General features: G+C 45.2%; 1 protein-coding gene across 5 annotated transcripts in view; it reads right to left on the bottom strand.

Annotated features, from left to right (window-relative positions):
* The window catches only part of LOC138513917 (zinc finger protein 3-like), a 168868-nt gene that overhangs the window by 96590 nt on the left and 52907 nt on the right, over positions 1–19371 (bottom strand). For 2 of the 5 annotated variants that reach the window (XM_069629068.1, XM_069629065.1), the window contains exons 3-4: positions 18752–18798; positions 12230–12329 (exon numbers count right to left, since the gene is read on the bottom strand). Coding sequence is in view for 4 of the 5 variants with exons in the window: in XM_069629065.1 (XP_069485166.1) it covers positions 12230–12329; positions 18752–18778 (127 nt within the window). In the remaining variant the exon portion in view is untranslated. Of the gene's footprint in view, positions 1–12229; positions 12330–15313; positions 15489–18751; positions 18799–19371 lie in introns of all 5 variants that reach the window. The other 3 variants (XM_069629066.1, XM_069629064.1, XM_069629067.1) reach the window with 2 other exon arrangements.

Below are 19371 nucleotides of genomic sequence, written 5' to 3'. Positions count from 1 at the left end.
ATAACACAGCGTGAGTGCGGTGTGTGCGAATGAAATCTACAATCGTATCCGTATTTTTGAAGACCGCTGAATTCCAGATATTCATGAGGTAGTGGATGGCTGCACATTTCAAAGAAGCTAGAGGAAACACAATTACTGTTTGGCCGCTCCGACAAATGCAACTGGTAGTGGCTAAATCCTGCGCAGCCTCTAGCTGAGAACGGGTTACTGACTAAGACATGGGTTGCTAGGAAACCTGATAACGCGGCATGAGTACGGTGTACACAAGTAAAATATACGATCATGTCTGTGCTTTTAAAGAAATAATTAACAAGACTACTGGGTGCCAAATGGTAATAAGGCTACGATGTCTAGATAAGGGAAAGCGACAATTTACAAAAAGGCTTGAGGAAAAACCCATGGCCGTTCCGGCGAGTAAACAGGTTAGTGGGTGGATCCCACGCATGCGTCTGGGCTGCCAACCTTGATGTAATCACCCAGCTTTACTGACAATAAAAGCGGGTGCATTGTCACTTAGCAATGGGTGGCGTTGCTTCGCCAAGGAGCTGTTTAAATTACTAAACAAACTGGTCTGCTACATAAGAGAACACATAGCTGTGCGCTACTGTGATTGAAAGGGCCGTGGCTCACCAGCATGGGGAGAGTAATTGGACTCAGTACGAGCGGTCAAAGGTGACGGTGTCACTAGTCGGGCATTGTTTAGTAAACCTATCAGGTTAACAAGAAGCATAAAACTCTCAAAACAGTGTGTATTTTTAACAACATCCATATTTAGGACCATGTATCCAGGATGAGGCTTAGTATCACAAAACATTGTACAAGATTGACTAGAAGGTGACACCAAATTCACTAGAATGTTCAATATCCCTTATTTTCACCTCTCTGCAGCAGCCATCAGAGCAAATTTGAAACACATGACTGTACAGACGATAGACCCTCCTAGTCTCATCCCAAGACGCAGAGAAGTATTAGTAGGTAGGTACCAACCTCCAGATACTAAAGCCTAATATTATAGCTTTCTCGTTGAACTTACTCATACTAGCCACATCTTCCGACACAATTTTATTTGTTTTTATTTAGATTTAACAACTTCCCATTGCTTGTAGCACCAGTGTCCTGAAGAAAGTTTGGAGGATATTACAAACTGTGCTAACCAGAACAACTTTCTGCTTGTCCTCCGAAGTGGAAACACACAATAGTGTTGACAGATGAAATGTACTGTCACTGTCTGCAGCACATAAAATCACTTTTTTAGTTACCAACCTCACTCCTTTAGAACCAAATGTCTTTGTGTTGTGAGCGACAACTTCAGTCATATGTTTGTTGGCAATTGTCCTATAAAATATTGTTTTTTTAATGCTTATTCAGAATAAACATTGTTTTAACAGTACTCTACCTTGTTAGTTTGATCACGAATGGTTGAGGGAAATGCACCTTAGCCCTCTGTAGATTGCTAGCACTACCTGTGTGTTGAAGGGAGAGGTAGCCTTGACTCACATTTTTTCTTTGGGTATGATTATGGCCTGGTGGCACGTGCAAGGGATTTTATGCATTTCGTAAATACTCTAGTGTCAGCAGAGGGCCCACCCAGACCCGAGGATCTTTATCAACATACGTGGAATGCCGACTGGGCCCGGTGCTCTGGAAGACTTTGCGCGTCCTGTGGCCCAAAGCATGTCATCCTCCTCCCAAGGGAACAATCCCGAATCACCCACAGCAGACAAGGGAACTGGGCAGTCAACTTCCCCCACAGGGCATGTACATTTCTCCCTGAAATTAGCTATCCAGGCCTGCAATGTTATGGAGCATGCCACCTGTGTGCTGTGGCCCTTATCTTAGGGACCAAAAATGTGAATTGTTTCTCTCCACCAAGGCCCGAAGAATTTCCTGATCTCCCTCAATATGTGTGTTTAATTTGAGATGTTTAACAGTGCCCCTGTAACGAGACAAGATGGTGTTCTTTAAGGAGGTATACTGGGAAATGGGCTGGTGCAACGACCTGAGGGCCCTGAGGTCTTGCCTTTTTTTTCTCTTTGCCAAAGCCACCTTCTCATTATACGGATGTAAATGGTTTTGTGTGCTGGTAAAGTTGCCCTTTTTGGCCAGCAAGTCGAGACATTTGTTGAGAGTTTCACTAAATCCTTCCACAGAGAAATTGTTTCACCATAAGGCCTCCCTCCATGCCACCCTTCCCCAAATGCCCAGAAAGTACTTACAAGCGGCTATATTCCAGTTTACCGACAAACCGTTACTTGCTGGCGTAACCAAGGCGGCTAAGATGTAACCATGGACATATACGTCGTCCCCTTCAAGTTAATATTAGGGGATAGTGATCACTTCCCAGGAAAGTGCCACGCCGCAGGGGACCACATCTGAGAGCCATGGACGAGGAGACATAAAAGTGATCAATCCATGAACACCTCAAACCTCTGCACCAGGTATGGAACCCCTGAGCGAGATCCCCTCTCCCGGGCAGACATATTTCCAGACCCCAATTCCACAAGTAATTGCCTCACATAGTGGCAGGATTGGCTTCCAGGAAAAAAGTATTAAACCTCTCTCCATCATGGACCTTGTGGGACAAAACATCAGCACAAGAGATCGCCCCCAGAATGATAGTTTGTGGCACGTTTTCCTGCAACCACCCCTCCAACAAGTCATCCAAGATCTTATGGAAGTCCACCAGAGTGCATCTTATGGGGTTCTAGTAAAAGTTTACAAGCAACACCTCCTCCAACCACCCCTCAAACAAAACTCTTACGGCCAATAAAGCATTACATTTTGTAACTATCTCACTGTGTGTGGAGACTAGTTCCAAACCTATTGCTGTAGCCAACCCCCCCAAACCCCCTAGGTCGGCCCTTGTTTCCTCTGTTTGCATTTTTACAGTAGATGGAAAAACCCTCCAACTGAAAAACAATGCTTGCATCATTTAAACAGCTTTCGGCACCCCTAGGTAAGTTTGTAAAAACCCACACACATTCCATGTTACAACAGTTAGTTCCCCATCCTAGAGGATTTTGCTGGCCGACTGGACCTTCGTAAACATTTTGACAGCTACCTCCAGCCAAGACCAGTCCTCCAGTGATGAGTTAAGTGTGCCCCAGGCACATTTGGACGCAAAAGTGAGGAAGTAGTGCTGCACATAGGAGCCAAAAAGTCAGCAACTGCCTTGGTTGATTGTAGGTCGTGTAATTCATAGCCCAAAGATTTCAGCAAGTGCCTTTCCTGCCAAAGTATGTGCACTATTATATTAGATGTAACATGACACACAGACCTGACAGCCCCCTGTTTTGGGAAGGGGACCCGGTCTATGTCATCACAACGCAGAGCTCCCACCAATGGAATTGCCTGAAAGCCTTTCATCATAAGGCTTCTGTTCATGAATAGTTGACCTTTATTCTGCTTTAACAACTTCCAGCCTATGGTTGTGCCCTGAATTGTGTATTGCTTATTTTGCACCCTTGGATCAGTGAAACCTTGCACCTGTTGCTGGGAGCCAGTGGAGTGTGGTTTCTCTGGATGGAATGCATTTGGCGTATTATGCTACACGGTCCCTGACAGATACTCCACTGGTAAAGCTGGTTCGGACACTTCCACAGGTACCGGCATGTGAGTTGATGGAATAACCAAACAGTTTCCCAGAAAGGTGGTGATCTTACTCTGTTTGGTTTTTGTTTTCTTTTTGGAGGCCGCTGCCTCAGCCATATTTCCCACCAAGCCTATGGTTGTGCAAAGGTTGTTTGATGAGGGTTGATCCTGGGCTAAGTCTTTGATTGAATCAGGACGTAACACAATGTGGCAATGCATTTCTGCACCACTCTGAGCTTGTTGTGATTTATTGCTGGCCGATTTTTACTTTTCTTTTTGTCTTGGCCCTTCCTTTCGTTACCTTCTGTGGTTTTGTTGCTGATATGACTCATTATTATTTCTGGAGGACGAAAGTACGGTCTCGTCCTGACACGCACTAAGCTCTTCTGGCTGCAGGGCATCGATGGCCATGACAAATTAAGTCCTGGTCGTCTTCCAAACACTGTACCTCCAAAAGGGCTGTTGGAATGTCCGGTGTGGGGCTTGAGCAGGGCAGGCTGGTTTCCTGTGCGTCCTGCACTGGGCTCCTAACTAAGTTTCCAGCAGTCTCTCTTAAGACACCACGATTAACTACAATGGTGTCTACAATGGTTTGCTGGTTTTATGACGATTTGGGCACCGGCAGAGCACTATTTGTTCCTGTGAGCAGTAAAGCAGCATTTGGCTCAAGCAACACTAGCCTGTTTGCGTTGCCCTGCACAACATCCTTGATATTATCGTAGAGTCTGAGCAGTGATTCCAGCACAAGATGTAGTGCCGAGATGGATGCTGGCCCCAAGGAATCCATCTGTGATATAAGTTCAGAATCATGTCTCATAATGGTGTTGCAGGGAGTGAAAAGATTTGCATTCAGTAGCTGCTTTAAGATTGATCTCAGCTTGTTTGTTGAAGAAGTTACTGAATTTTATATTGGGTCATTCGGAAGGTTCTATTTATTATGCCCTCCATGTTTTCGCATAATGGTTCAAAAGAATGGTCAAGAACGATTGATTCCCCTACGTTTTCCATGCAGGCCATGTGTAGTTCAATGCCTTCCCCTGTCTTTTTCCTTATACCCGTAGGCAAAGCACATTTGGGGGAAGGGGGGGGGGGGGGGGCAGGAGTTTGGTTGTCTATACACTTCCTTATTGAAGGATTATTGAATTACCCCCATGGTTGAGGGCAATGTTTCCAGGGATTCAGGACAAAAGGAATATGAAGGAGATCTGCCAACTATTTTGGAGAAAAGGGGAGGAGGAAAGAGAGCCCAGTCTGGTAGGTTCAACACCCCCTCTTCACCTGGTGTTTATGGTGGTTCTGGGGGCTGAATAAGCCCAGTCGGATTGGTACCCCTCTCATCTAGTTATTTCAGTGCTGCCAAACCCTTCTCGGTGATCAACATGCGGCCGCTGCATAGTTAAGCAGCTGCCATTTTCCACACCCGTGACCCCCGGGTTGAGGAGAGGTGGTGAAGAGGTCCCTAGTGGGGATATCCTCGGCCTTTCAGCAGACAAAGTGGGAACAACAGGCAGCACCCAAATGTCCCCAATGGTGCAAGAATGAGGACAAAAACTCCAAAAGGTATGCATGGCAAATGGAAGCCCTCATGTCTAGGCAAGACTCGCCTTTGCCCAAGGACTGTGTAACTCAACGCAGGACAAGTGCCACACTACTACCGCTAATAATACAACCAGCCTCAAAATAAAAGGGAGCCTTTATTAACGCCAGATCACTAGTAGCTCACGCTACAGAATTCGCCGACTTGATCCTCAAAGAAGACCTTGACCTCCTTGCCATTACTGATACCTGGCTACACCCAGCAGCAGGTCCCATGCTTATGTTGGCAGTCCCAGATAATTACTCTATCCTGAGACAAGACCGTCCCAACTCCAGAGGAGGAGGTGTTGCCATCATTCACAAATGTAGTCTTACCATGAGACTAGCAACACCTACCAATGTCCTATCATGCGAAAGACTCTCAGTTAATTTCCCACTTACCAACACCCAAACTCTCAATATCCATTTGATCTGCCACCCGCCAGGCCCCATTGGCACCTTTGATGAAGATATTAACACGATCCTCTCCAGTAACCTTACAACCTGTACCCAAGCTCTCACCCTGGGTGACTTTAATATGTGCCACAATGATCCTGAAGACCATTCTGCCAGCACGATAGTCAACACTCTCTCGGAACTAGGCTTTACGCAAAGATGTATGTCACCCACACATTCCAAAGGCAGAACACTCGATTGGGTGGCCAATTACAACTGTCTAGCGAACATTACAAATATCTCACCACTAGCCTGGACCAACCACCACCTGGTCTCGTTCCTGCTTTCTACTGACAGACCCCCACCCCCACCCAGGATCAGGGCCCCACCCACCCTCACAATAAACAAGAAGAAAATGACAGCTGAAAGACTCATCCAGAACCTACTCCCTACACTCGACACACTCCCAGACAACCTGGACCCAGAGACCCTGGTTGAAGAATACAATAAGATCATGGCCACCTCATTAGACCTCATTGCCCCCCTTAAACTGAGACCAAGCAAACCGAATACGCACCTAAACAAATGGTACACACCATTCCTTAAAGATTTAAGGCAGCAAAAAAGGAACTGTGAGGCCACTTGGAAAAAATCCCCCTCAGTCGCACATAAACTCAAACTCTCCAGACTAGGCACACTTTACAAAAAAGAAATCTACCTGGCTAAACAAACCTCTTATGACTCTCGCATATCCCATGCAAAATCAAACATGAAGGAATTATTCTCCATCCTTAAAGAAGTAGAAACCCCCATAGCACCTCCTGACACCTGTACCAAAGACAAAAACTGGTGCTCAGAAATCCAAAGCACCCTAGCAAACAAAATTGCGACCCTCCAAAGCAAAATCGCCCGTAAAAAAGTATCCCTCAATGACACTCTCCCTTCAAAAACACTAGATAAGCCCTTGCCTACAGATCTTCCTCGCTTCAACTTCTCTAAAGTCACGATTCTTGAAGTAGAAAAAAATCATCCTGTCTCTGAAACCCTTCAACTGTCAGGGAGACCTGTGCCCGGCACAGCTCATCAAGGATGCCGCCCGTGACCTCTGCCCCTTCATCACAAAACTGATTAAGGCCTCCTTCACCACTGGCTCCATCCCCACCAATCTGAAACAATCCTGGGTGCTTTCACTATTAAAAAAACCTACACTTGACTCAGCCACGCCCACTAATTACAGACCCATAACGACCGTTCCCTTTTTACTAAAAATATTGGACAAGGTTGCCTATGTACAAATTCAGAAGTACCTAGAAGAACATGATCTACTAGGCTCCAGACAATCAGGGTTCCGCCCTCAACATGGGACTGAAACTGCCCTCATTGACTTGAAGGCACAGATCGATACGCTTAGAGACAACGGCCAAGTTGCCCTACTTCTCCTCCTCGATCTGTCTGCAGCCTTCGACCTGGTCGATCACTCTGTCCTATGCACACATCTCCACACATCAGCTCATTTCTCTGCTGAGGCCTTCACCTGGATTACCTCTTTTCTTAATGGTAGAACCATGAGGGTCTTCTCACCTACTGCGGCGGCAGACCCCGTACCCATCACTTGTGGCGTCGCACAGGGCTCCTGTTTCTCCCCCACATTCGACAACATATTTACCAAGCCCCTCTTCGATGTTTTGGATCATCTCGGTATCACCTACACTAACTATGCATATGATATCCAGATCCTCCTTCCGCTTTCTGGAGATTATGGAAAGGATTTGGCCTTGCTAAATAGGGTGTACATCATCATCCAGGCATGGATGGCCATACACGGACTATGCCTGAATGATGGTAAAACGGAACTTATCATCCTAGGCACTACATCCAGTTTAAAGAAACTTGGCCCTGCCTACAACTCCTTCATGATCGATGGTAACAACATCAAGTTTGGACAAGAGGTCAAAACTTTGGGTTTTTACCTGGACTCTAATTTCTCCTTCAGAAGACAGGTGAGCTCCCTGGCTTCCTCCACGGCCTATACGTGTAAATTAATCCGTACAGCTAAACCATTTCTGTCTGACACTAGTTGCCTTACCCTCGCTAGAGCCCTTATACTGTCCCGCCTGGACTATTGTAACGCCCTCTATCTAGGATCCTCCAAGGCTACCACTAGCAAACTACAAACTCTTCAGAATAACGCTCTCAGAGCGGCTTTGGGCATCTCCAGAAGAGAGCACATCTCAGGACTTAGTCAACAGAACAACTGGCTTTCCATCAACGACAACATTCTCTTAAAAACTGCATTGCTTACTCACAAATCCCTCAATAACGCTGCCCCTACTTACCTGATCAATAGATTCCATAGACAGTCCTCCCTGAGACCTACCGGAACTGCCTACAAAGACTGCCTCTCTGTCCCTAACTTTAAACGTGCCACCATAGGGGCAACAGCTTCCCAGTGAAAGCAGCCAAACCGTGGAACTCCTTACCACGTATTCTCAGAGTGGACTGCCCTACCAGAACTTCCGATCTAAGGTTGTTTCTTGGCTGAAAACGTAGGCCATCAAAATACACCAGTGCCAGGCTGTCCCCCTTTTTATGCTATCAGCAGACAATGTAACCATGTGTGCCCACTTGTTTATTTGTATAGGATATCTATGTACCTCATTGTTGATATGTATATAATATCAGTGTACCTTACTGTCTCTTGCATACCCTATGACCTGTAACCAAACTTTGCAAATTCTTGTAAAAGCTGCGCCCGGATACACTCGGGTACGCTCGCGCATTATAAATAATAAAACAAACAAACAACCTCCCACTGCCTCCTTCAGAAACTGGCTAATGCGAGGAGACACCACTGCCCATAGCCCATGGGGAGAGTGAAGACAAATGCCCTAGAAGACTCCATATGCATTAAAGGAAAATGTCCCAGGCCCATCAAACAATCTAGTTAATTTTTCTATTAGGAAAGAAACATGGCACATATGTGACAGAGCAATTAACAAGTTACATGATGCTTCAGCCCGTGGTGTGCATATTATACATGATCAATAACTTGATTATCTATGGAGAAAACACTAACTGAAAACACTATATATGAGGTTTTTTTTTTGTGCAGTGCACATTTAACAGAATAACTTCTAAGTGATCCTAATTGTGGCAGCCAACGGAAATATAACCCATTTAAGCAGAGAGATTTGACCAGGATTGCATAAATTGGTGAAGTGTGGAAGCCAGGTTTTCTGGTTTCACAAATTGCAATGTTGGAGGATTCCAACCACACATGGTCCCATTGCACCTTTAGTTTTGCACCAACATGCAGTTTCTGGCCAGAGATAAACAAAATACACTGGGCAAGTAGATGATTGCATGCAGTTTTTTTTAACAGTGTCATTTTAATTTACTCTGTAAATTTAACTGAGGATGAGGTGATGCTCTGTTCAGCTCCAGTTGGGCTCTTAGCCGAGCCAGAGCCAAGCATTTGGCTCTATCTAGGCATCAGTCGGCCCTGGCTCCCCCACCTCTAATGTGCTCACCTTGCTGCTTTCAACACTGACCTTCTTTGGTGTAACCTGGATGGGGCAAAGTAATCTCCTGTGATTTGGGTGAAAAGCTCGGTGTGCTGCGTCAGTTTAACGCCCCAGCCTATGGTAAATTGACTTATTTATTAAAAGAATTCAGCAACATATACACGGACGGCGACTGCTGACTTTCTATGCTTGACCAGAAATGGCTAAACCCATATTCCACACATGCTCCACTATCAGCCCGAATTACTGTGTGTAATATTTGACTTATATGCCTTGTTCCTCTGCCCATTGCACGCAGTTATATACATGGATATCTTGAGTCCTTTTACTGAGCTGTTTTAAAACGAATTTACTAAGATATCTCATTCTAGATGTCTTTTAAATCTTTACACACCCGTATATTTGCACTTTTTACATAGCTGGTATTTGCCATTGTATGCCATTTGAAATATTGCAAATGTGCAGGTCTACTGACTCTTGAACCTGCATTTTACAGACCCTTTCCTTGGATTTTGGAATTGGATGATACTGGGCTTTGCCCCCCTCATTATTATTATGATCATTAACATTTATTGTATTTTAAATTATATGGCATTTTGGCACAGTTGTGAGGGGGACGGGAAAGGACTAAGGGTGCACCCTAGTCCAGTCGGGAATGCTCTCCCATAATTTTTGATACAGAAGTAGGCTTTTAGGAATGACAAAGATGAAATCCGACCACTGTCCAGTTGATATGGAGGCCAGCAAAATACTTGCTATGATTAGAACTCTTGACCATTTCTTGAAAAAAAGCTGCGGGGGCGCTGGATTCTCAAATCTCAGTAGCTGAACAAAGCTTGTGAGATGCAGTCTCACAGGTGAAAAGTGTGGCAGGAGGGAAAAAAATATTAAGTGTGACCGTAACAGATTCCATTTTGAGGCCTGCACCAATGACTAAAAATACAAATAATATGTGATAATGCTTGTTTGAAATTTATTAACATCAAACTATCTGTTCAATCTGTCCTGCCTGTGCTAGCATACAAAATAAGGGCTTACGAGGTCAGACCAACTAAATCGGCCAATTACCTAAATCTATTAGCTCCCAAAGTACTAGAATTGGAAATGTTTTTAAATGTAAATCCAACTCTACACCCAGAGGATCGTTGATCTCCAGACTACACAAAAGCAGTGGGTCCAATACTACACTTCATTTTCATTTTTAATGTCAAACCAAAATAAATAACAAATTTGGATGAGCAGTTTGATCTTTTATCATATTTAACCACTAAATTAACCTCTGGGATTGAACATGCTACTTATAATGATGCTTATCTGACCAGTTCTCATTTTTAGGCTGGGCCTGGTGATAACAGGCAGTTTGCATAGGATTTTTTTTTAATGAATTATACTGTTAGAAGAAAAGTTGCCTTTATCCGTACCTGATGTAGATGGTTACTTTAGGCTGGCTCACCCAGCTGTTAAAAATGCCAGAGGCCGCAATTCTGATGGCCTTTGTCTACTGGTGTCTTTAGTTCTCAACTGTAAGACAGACTATTTGCAACCAGAGTTGTATCCAAATAACTAGCATTTAAATTCAGTGACATAGAATTATTATAGTTTTTAATTTCTACAATTCTCCTCTTGACACTAAGAATTCCTTTTCCCCCTTTTTGTAATGAGTTTGTGGCTATAGAGGAAATTTTGAAAGACCCCCTAAGGCGTCTTTTGGCTGAAATTGACAGAGTATGGGGGACAGCCACCAGCAATGTTAGATGGTCGAATGAATTTCTTGGGCCTTATCATGTATGTGTATATAATGGAAAGGGGAATATGAACAATTTAACTGAGTTTTATCTAATAAACCAGGCACACTAACTTTTCATGGCCACTGCGGTTAATCGACGTTTGATTATTTTAGTATTTCAATTGCCCAATGAAAGTGTATTAGAGACTTTATCCTATGAGCCAAAAGTGAGAATTCTGTTCTTTGTACTGATAGCAGCATATGTATCGGGTAAGACCAGGTATATAAGTTAGCAAACTGGTTATTACTAAATGTTTTTACACATGACTTATGGAGATCAACTCTGGTCTTTCCCTTCCAGATGATTCTGGGAACTTGTTTAATGACTTTTCCAAACTGATGCTGTGAATAAAAGAGATGACATTTAGATCTATGTACACTTGTAAGTCACTCCCCAAGGCTGGCTGGTTTGATGATGCCAGCAAAGCTCTCAAAACTAATTTGCTTTAAAACCAGACAAATTAAATGATCAGCAGCTTTGTCCGTTAAGGAAACGATTTGCATTTCACAACTCTTTGAAATATCTTGTGAGCAGCTCATTGATGCTGCTAGTGCGCATAATTCTCAGTGCTTCTGGGAACTCATGGCCCAATAGCGGAGAGCAAAGCTCAGATTAAAACAAATATCTTGGCTTCAAGTTGGATAGACTATTTATTTACTGTTTATTTGAGCAAGCATGATAAATCACTAACTTTATCCAATCAGGTCAATCAATTTATTGAAGCTGTTCTTGATGTTAACTTTAATTTTCCGCCTGGTTCTATTACAGTATTGATGAATTCCTCCAAAGGCAAAAATAGTCTGGATACAGATTGCCTCCCAGTACATTTTTCTGAACCAAATCCAGATCTCCTATTTCCTTTGCTTTGTAATGTTTTAAATTCAATTTTTATTGTTCCAATTTCCTCATTCTTGGTGGGAGGCAGCAACATTTCCACTGAATACAAATCTAGCTACTGACAAATATCACACAGACAATTACGTTATATGGTAAAACAATATTGTCAATGAACGCTAATTTTGACCAAAGAAAATAACATTCTTGTCACTACACAACTGGTAATCGAGGAAGGAATTGGCACTTCTTTTCAAACCTCAAAACAGTTTTTAGTAACTGCCAAATGGTTATAGATTAAGCAGGAACCTTGCTATTCTGCTTCTTTAAAGTCACCACAGTTAGAGATGGTGTAACAGAAATATATGAATACACAATAATGTGTGCGTGCCTGTGTGTGTGTGATGTACCTTGTAAAATGTGCACAGTAGACTAAGTGACATCAATAACAGCACACTCACACCTAGAATAGGCTATAAGCATTAAAACAGTAATGCAATTCAACATTTCTGGTAGTCTTACCACATGAGGTAGAGGTTTCAATTATTATCTGCCGAGCTTCTGAAGGCTGCTTCTGTTCTTCAGAGAAATGGATTACGGAATCATCCATTGTTGGTGGTGCCTGAAATAAAATGTAGCACACATCAAGACACTCCATTTCCACATGATATGCTAAATCTCTTCTCGTCAGCCCCAACATTGTTGCCGCCATTCGGTTGCACAATGCATGTACTCTGCCCATCATGGAAACTGAAGTCCTAATTTCCATGTTGCACAGTGATTCACTCTCCCGAGTCAATAAAGTGACGTTCTTTTTCCAACATTACACACTCAGTCCCTTGAGGGTTTATGGCCCGTGCAGTATTTGACAAAGGCCTTATGATTGACTGTGACCAGACATAACAGATCAATTCAGAGTCCCCCAGTCTGTGCCATGTTGTAATGTTAACGAGGATGTGTTGTAGAGAATAGTAATGCTCATTATATGATGAAATATGTATTAAAGCAGACTTTGTGTATAAACTGAACTAATGCCGTGTGTGTGCACTTGCTTCCGCATCAGTCACATGGGCAGATGGGTCTGCAGATAGAAACTTAGAGCAGTTGGCCCCCGATAACCCGGCTCTGTCTAGCTTGGTGTCTTATCAGCTCTGTTCAAGGGCAGAGGCCAGCAGGGGAAAAATGAAGCTGAGGAGGCAGCCAGATAACCCGAGGGGAGAGCACATCGTAGCAAGAGTTAACAAGATCACAGAAGCTTGGACTGGATAACCTTTCCTGTGTACTCTAATCAGCGAAAGGATGTTTGTTTCTAAAGGAGCTGGCTAGACAGGGCAGAACACAAGTGTGGGTGCCAGAAGCTACGCTGAATAGATCCTCTCTGTTTCTATCTGGTGGGAGGAAGTGGGTCTGGAAGGCTTTGGGGACCCGCACTGTGATTGGTCCCGATTCTGGTGCAGAACTTGAAGACATCCTGGGAGCAGGCAAGGTAAGGGCTGTCTCCACCCCTTGAGAAAAGATGGCCTTGCTAGAAAAGGGGCGGACACTGGATGGTTGACATCAAACGCTCAAGGAACATTTAGCGATGCATGCCCATCTTATTGGTCAGAAGGTAGGGATGGACATGGCCGAGGGCCTCTGATGAGTGTGTCCGAGAGATGGTGGGTTATAGATGGGTAGCTGGTATAAATTGGGGAGCAAGGTGCAGAGTGGGTAGAAGGGTAGAGAGCCGCCTTTGGTGGTTCATGTAGGTGCTGAAGAGTTGCTTTTTATTATTGAATACATTTTTTCCTGCTGCACTACCCCTGTGCTAGAAAGGCATCTCGTTCATAAACAGGCAGTTAGTGTCATAGGGTTCTTAAAATCTCACTGTTTTTATCAGCTGAAAAAGCTGCATTGGGCACCTCTTTCGGCGATGCTTTGACACCCACCTATCATTGATGCTGGCCATACACAACTGTTCATGATGCAGTGTCTCATTTCACCACTGGGGGGCTCCTTGCTACTGAATGGCACCAGAGCAGCTGTGCCTACATGGGCTGGCCACAGTGGCAGTGCAAGGAGAATGTGACGTAGGCGCGCATTTGAGCACACAGGCACACAGATGCCTAGTGTTCTGCTTGATAGCAGTAACTTTAATTTATTTCATTATGTTTATAGTTCCGAAGAACGTTTACATAGCTGAAATACATCAGAAAAACAGTAGAAAATAGAATAAAATAGATAAACGAATAATTAATATAAATAACAGAAATATAGAGTATAAAATGTATATTTAAAATAGACACAAATTGAATGCATGGTATTATTTGAGTTACGGGAGACTATCTCAGTGCGACCTACATACAGGATAAAATAGCACAAGAGCCAAACACCATCACCTTCTCGATGTATTAAGCATATTAGGTCCAATAAAATAAGATAAGATCAGTCCACATCTGAAACACAATCAGATTAGACCCACACCTTAAATTATTAACATCAAGAAGATCATTCTAGATTATTATGTGCGTTTCTCCGTAGCCACAATAGCTTTCCAAACATTGTAAAGTACAATTTGGATAGATTTGTGCGGTGAATTCAAGCAGAACGACCAAAAACAGTCACTTTTAATTGCATCAACATTGAACACATATGGACCCAAGAATCTCATACACATCGCTGTGTTCACGGCATTCCATGAGCACATTTTGCGCAGATTCCAACGGCTCTGAGTTACAGCTGTTTTGCACCCTGCATTAGATTTACGGCCAAAAGTTCAAAGCTACGGCTCGACAATCAGGTGGACGGGCACCTCATACATTGGGTGACCCAGATCAATCGATTTCAGTACTCTGTGCCCCCACCGATGTTTTAAAACAATGTTCCGTTTATGTACTTTTATGACTAATTTACACAGCAGGCCATAACATTACAGGGACTCGCTACTGCATATTAGGTACAGTATTTACATATGGTCAGCATGTTTACTTCTATGTTGGAGCTAAGATTTGATGAGGTGGTGCTGGTCCTTGTAAAAGTGGGGAGATACTGTATATTACACTTACTGAACAGCATTAGTTTTAGGCAGTTTATGGTAAAGCAACTGTGCTATATTGGGGTAATGCCTAGTTCCCACTAAAATGTGAATAATCCATGCACATCTGTACCTATTGCAAAAGAACAACTACTCTATAGGACACGAAACAGAGAGCAATATGATGTTTGCAAAACTCTCTCACTGTATTGCCCATGAGTCTCCGACAGCGCCCCTGTCCCCATGTACATTCAAATGTACCCTCCTAAACAATGCGACCAGCCTCTCAGTGCCCAATCCCCATTGTTCTAAGTTCACACCTGATCTTCCTGAAGCATTTACTCTTGCCAATGTGTCCCAAGCTAAACCCTCTAGGGGGTAGGAAGGCTGTGCTCTTATTGTTGTACCTTTGTAAAGCGCAAGCTAGGCCCCATGGGTAAGTGTTCACATTACATATCACTGCAAATATAAGTACATCAGAACTGGCAGAATAGCAAGAACATTTATATCAGAACAGCAATCGAATAGAAAAGTCTCTTCAGGCATTTCATAATCCTTTTTATTACAGGCATGATACACAATGTAAGACTTACTACAGTATAGTAGCACTGCCCAATGAATGACACTGCACTGTGTGCTGGCCCAGATCCCTTAGGGATGGTGATGATGCCGAGAGCGGTCCAATTTCCATCTTACTGACAGGGCAGCTTCTGGACAGAGTGGGCGTTCACCAACAGCAGCAAAAGGTATTGCAGTGGCTCCTAGGTACTGGTAGATGAAGAATCATCACATGCTAGAAAATAAACTGGTTGGAAATTGGATCCCGCAGCATTCGTATGAGGGCACCAAATATCTAAAGTATGGCAGCAAAAAAATCGTGCAGTAATATTGGCTTTATACTGGATGGAGGTTTCAATTGCATATAAAAGGTCCTTACAGTAATCCCCACACATGCTCACTGATACTCATCTACCTTAGACCAGCACAGAGGGCACTGCCACATGCCTAACAGCTGCAGTACTGCAATATAGTCTCATGCAATGGAATGTGATGCATTAATCAGTGTTCTAGAAGTCCATCGATCCAGCTTGCTGTAATAATAGAGACAATGGGCCTCATTACAAGGTTGCCGGTTTAAAACCTTAATTTTCCGGCGAAACCCGTGATGCCGGAAACTCTGGCTGATTCCATGTTGTCGTGCACCTGCATTCCGGCATGCCGGAAATACCAACAAAACCCCCCCAAAATGCTAACAATGATGTCCTTGGTGCCGGTGATTCAGATTCCGGCAACATGCTTCTGCAGCCACCAGCACCAGTAACAACGGTGCCGCATTTACAGTCACCAGAAATGCAGTGTTTACCGGAACAGGAAATCATCGAGCGGCCATTACTAAAACACAATCCATTGGAATCCTGACAGCACAGGTGACATACCACCATCCTGAGCACAGAAACACAACCATCAACATGGCATTAAGAGTCTGTGCGACCCGGAGGCAGGCCATGCTTCAGCGAGGCGGAGCTGAACATGTTGTCGGACTCCATAGTCCAGCATGCTGATGAACTATTCTCAACTGATCAGCACAGGCAGGCCCAGCTGTGAAAGAAGACCATCTGGAAGGAGGTTGCCCAGAAAGTCACAGCAGTTGGCACAACCCTCTGCAATGTGCAAGACTGCCACAAGAGGTGGGACAACCTGCGCTTGAGGGTGCGCAACCTCCTCTCGGCCCAGCGCAGCCAAGACATGGCTACAGGTGGCGGCAGCGCATCCCCAATCCACCTGCTGCCCTGGGAAGAGATGTGCAGCAGTGTGCTGCACCTCGAGGCAATAGAAGGGGTTGGTGTTGCGGAGGCCGGAGCCAGGACATCTGAGGAGGCTGGCAAGTACACGTAACCCCAATGTCACATCAACCTCATTGTCCACCCTGCACCCACTACAGCAGAACAATTTGTCAAGTGTGTCTTGCACAACACCAATACAGCCCTGCCATCCACCCCTCCCCGCAAGAGACCTGCAACCTGGGTGCACACACAGACATACACCTTCTCCCAAAACCTCACTCATACCACAAATACACCTAGAACATAGTACAGACACCCTGTACTACCAACAAAACATGCTTCTGCTGCCACTCAGACACACATCCACCTTCCACAGCAAGCCTCTTCACCACCCACAAATGAACAGCGTTACACACCAAGGAAACATGCGACTCCCTCATCCCAGCCAGCCTGAACCAATGAGCACAAATGGCCACCTATCAATGTAAGTGCTACAGGCAGCAGGCACATGGCGACCCCATCCATGGCATACCCTCCCCACCACAACATCACACAGTGTGGGCCACACCTCTAACAGCCTAACCAGCAATTGTCATTACCCTACGACAGCATCTCCAGCACACAACCCTACCATGTATGGACATCACACATCCACCTGCACAGTACGCATGACACAAGCATGTGTGCATCATGCTATGTCCCCTGCCATGTCTCTGACACATCACCGTCAGAAAATAGCCAAAGCATGAATCTCTGCCTCATGAATCCAGACTCATCACTAACGACCTGCCTTTCTGACTCCCACAGGCACATCATCTGGCAATGAGGAGGCCCATCCAAGCTCCTCAAGGGGAGCCAGTAATCGACAAACACAACGGACGACCACCTCCACCTCCACCTCCACCTCCACCTCCACCACCACCACCACCACCTCAACCCAGGACTCCACAGCCTCAACAGGCACAACTGCGACTGCAACCCAACATCAGGCCCCACTGGTGCAACCAGTCCAGCCACCTCAGGCCCCACCGATACAACCAGTCCAGCCACCTCAGGCCCCACAAGCTGCACCCACTCCAGCAGCCCCAGCTGCAGCAGTGCCGCCACCACCACCACCGCAGCCACAAGTCCGCGCACATGCGTGCATTGTCGAGGTCACAGCTGACGGCGGTGCAGTGGACACAGGGGATACCACCGACCACATCACCCCATGGGCCAAATTAGCCCACAATGTCCACCCTTCCCCAGTGTGAGGGTAATCGATGGCCGACTCAGCCGAATGCAACAATGTCAGGATGCCCTCACAGCCCTGGTGCAGAAGCACCTCCAGGAGGCGCAGCTCATGCACAAGAGCGTCCAGGCCAGTGTACGCCGTAATGCCTGTGCACTTGGCCACTGTACACATGCTATCATACAGATGTCAAGAAGGGTACAGGAGGGGAACAGTGTTATGTCATCTATAGCAGAGACAATGGCCATGTTCCTCCAGGCCTTCCTGGACCGACGGCCTACGGCACTCCCCCACGCACCATCGACAAGCACAACTGCTAGCTCGGTGCAGAACAGCCCAAGGCGGCGTTCAATGCAGCTGGCCTGCTCGGCACACAGCTGCATGCCTGACCCAAAAATAGCCCATGGACACATATGTGCCCTGTCTGTGACTTGTGCAAATCATCATTGCCGAACAAGACAGGAGTTGCGCAGAGACAGTTGGGCAGGGGGAGTGGGGGAGGGATAGTATTGCCAGTGAATTTGTTACACATTTGTAAATATTTGCACAAATTACAGTTGGTGTTGTATAAAAATCATGAGTGGACATTGATTTTTCAGTGTAAGCGAGTGATTTATTAACTGTGCAATGCCTAGTGTGCTGGCTGGCCTGTGCTGTGTGTGTGTGTCAAGTGATCGTAAGTAGTGGTGAATAAGTTCCTCTCGTGCAACACGGCCATCCATGCCATCATAGCGCTGTGCAATTGGCAGCTCGTCATCACTCACATCCTCCTCTGCCTCTGGTGGGTGCATGTCCTTGTTGGGAGCAGTGGGACGTTGCACCCGATACACATGTTGTGCAACATGGCACTGGCAAGGACCATCTTTCCCACCTTCACAGGGCTGTACATCAGTGCGCCCCCCGATTTGCTCAGGCAGCAGAACCTCCCCTTTAACAGGCCAAATGTCTGTTCAATTGTACCACGAGTACGGATATGGGCACGGTTGTAACCCTGCTCGTGCTGGTTGTGTAGTTACCTCACAGGGGTCCATCAGCCATGGCATCAGGGGATAACCAGCATCACCTGCACGGGAGAAACAGAAAGCGTAGAATGTCATTCTTCTGGCCATATCATGCTGGTAAAGTCTGTATAGTGTTCACTAATACATGCAAAATTGCACAAGCAAAATGCTGGTTACGTAGCATATGTCCTATTTTGGGTACTAGAAATGCACATTGTGAATATGCCTGGTGGTGTGTGGTGTGCAGTGCCTTTGACATGGTCCATATACTATTAAGTCCAAGAGACTAAATCATAGATATGTGTGGCGAATCATTTCAACTTCCAATCACATGCATATGTGTATGTGCACTTTAAACAGGCAGGGGACCTGGCTATTTGGTGTGCAGGACAATGGTGGTAAGTGGGTGGAGTGTTCGGATGCATAAGTATTATCAGTCTGTGCATCAGGTGGGGTGGTTTTTGGCGACTGTGCTCGATTTTGTCACTTTGGCGTGCTGCATTCTGGTACATACAGTGGTTTTGATAATGCTGTACGGATTTGATGTTATGCATGCACATGATTAATTTGTTCAATTGCAACACGCCTGTCACGGCCTTGCACTCGGGCATACCATTGCTGTGTTGCACATTGCA

The sequence above is a fragment of the Ambystoma mexicanum genome, chromosome 12 (genome assembly GCF_040938575.1).
Source record: "Ambystoma mexicanum isolate Mex_15411 chromosome 12, UKY_AmexF1_1, whole genome shotgun sequence".
NCBI classification, from domain to species: domain Eukaryota; kingdom Metazoa; phylum Chordata; class Amphibia; order Caudata; family Ambystomatidae; genus Ambystoma; species Ambystoma mexicanum.
This window is presented reverse-complemented; position numbering and strand designations above follow the sequence as displayed.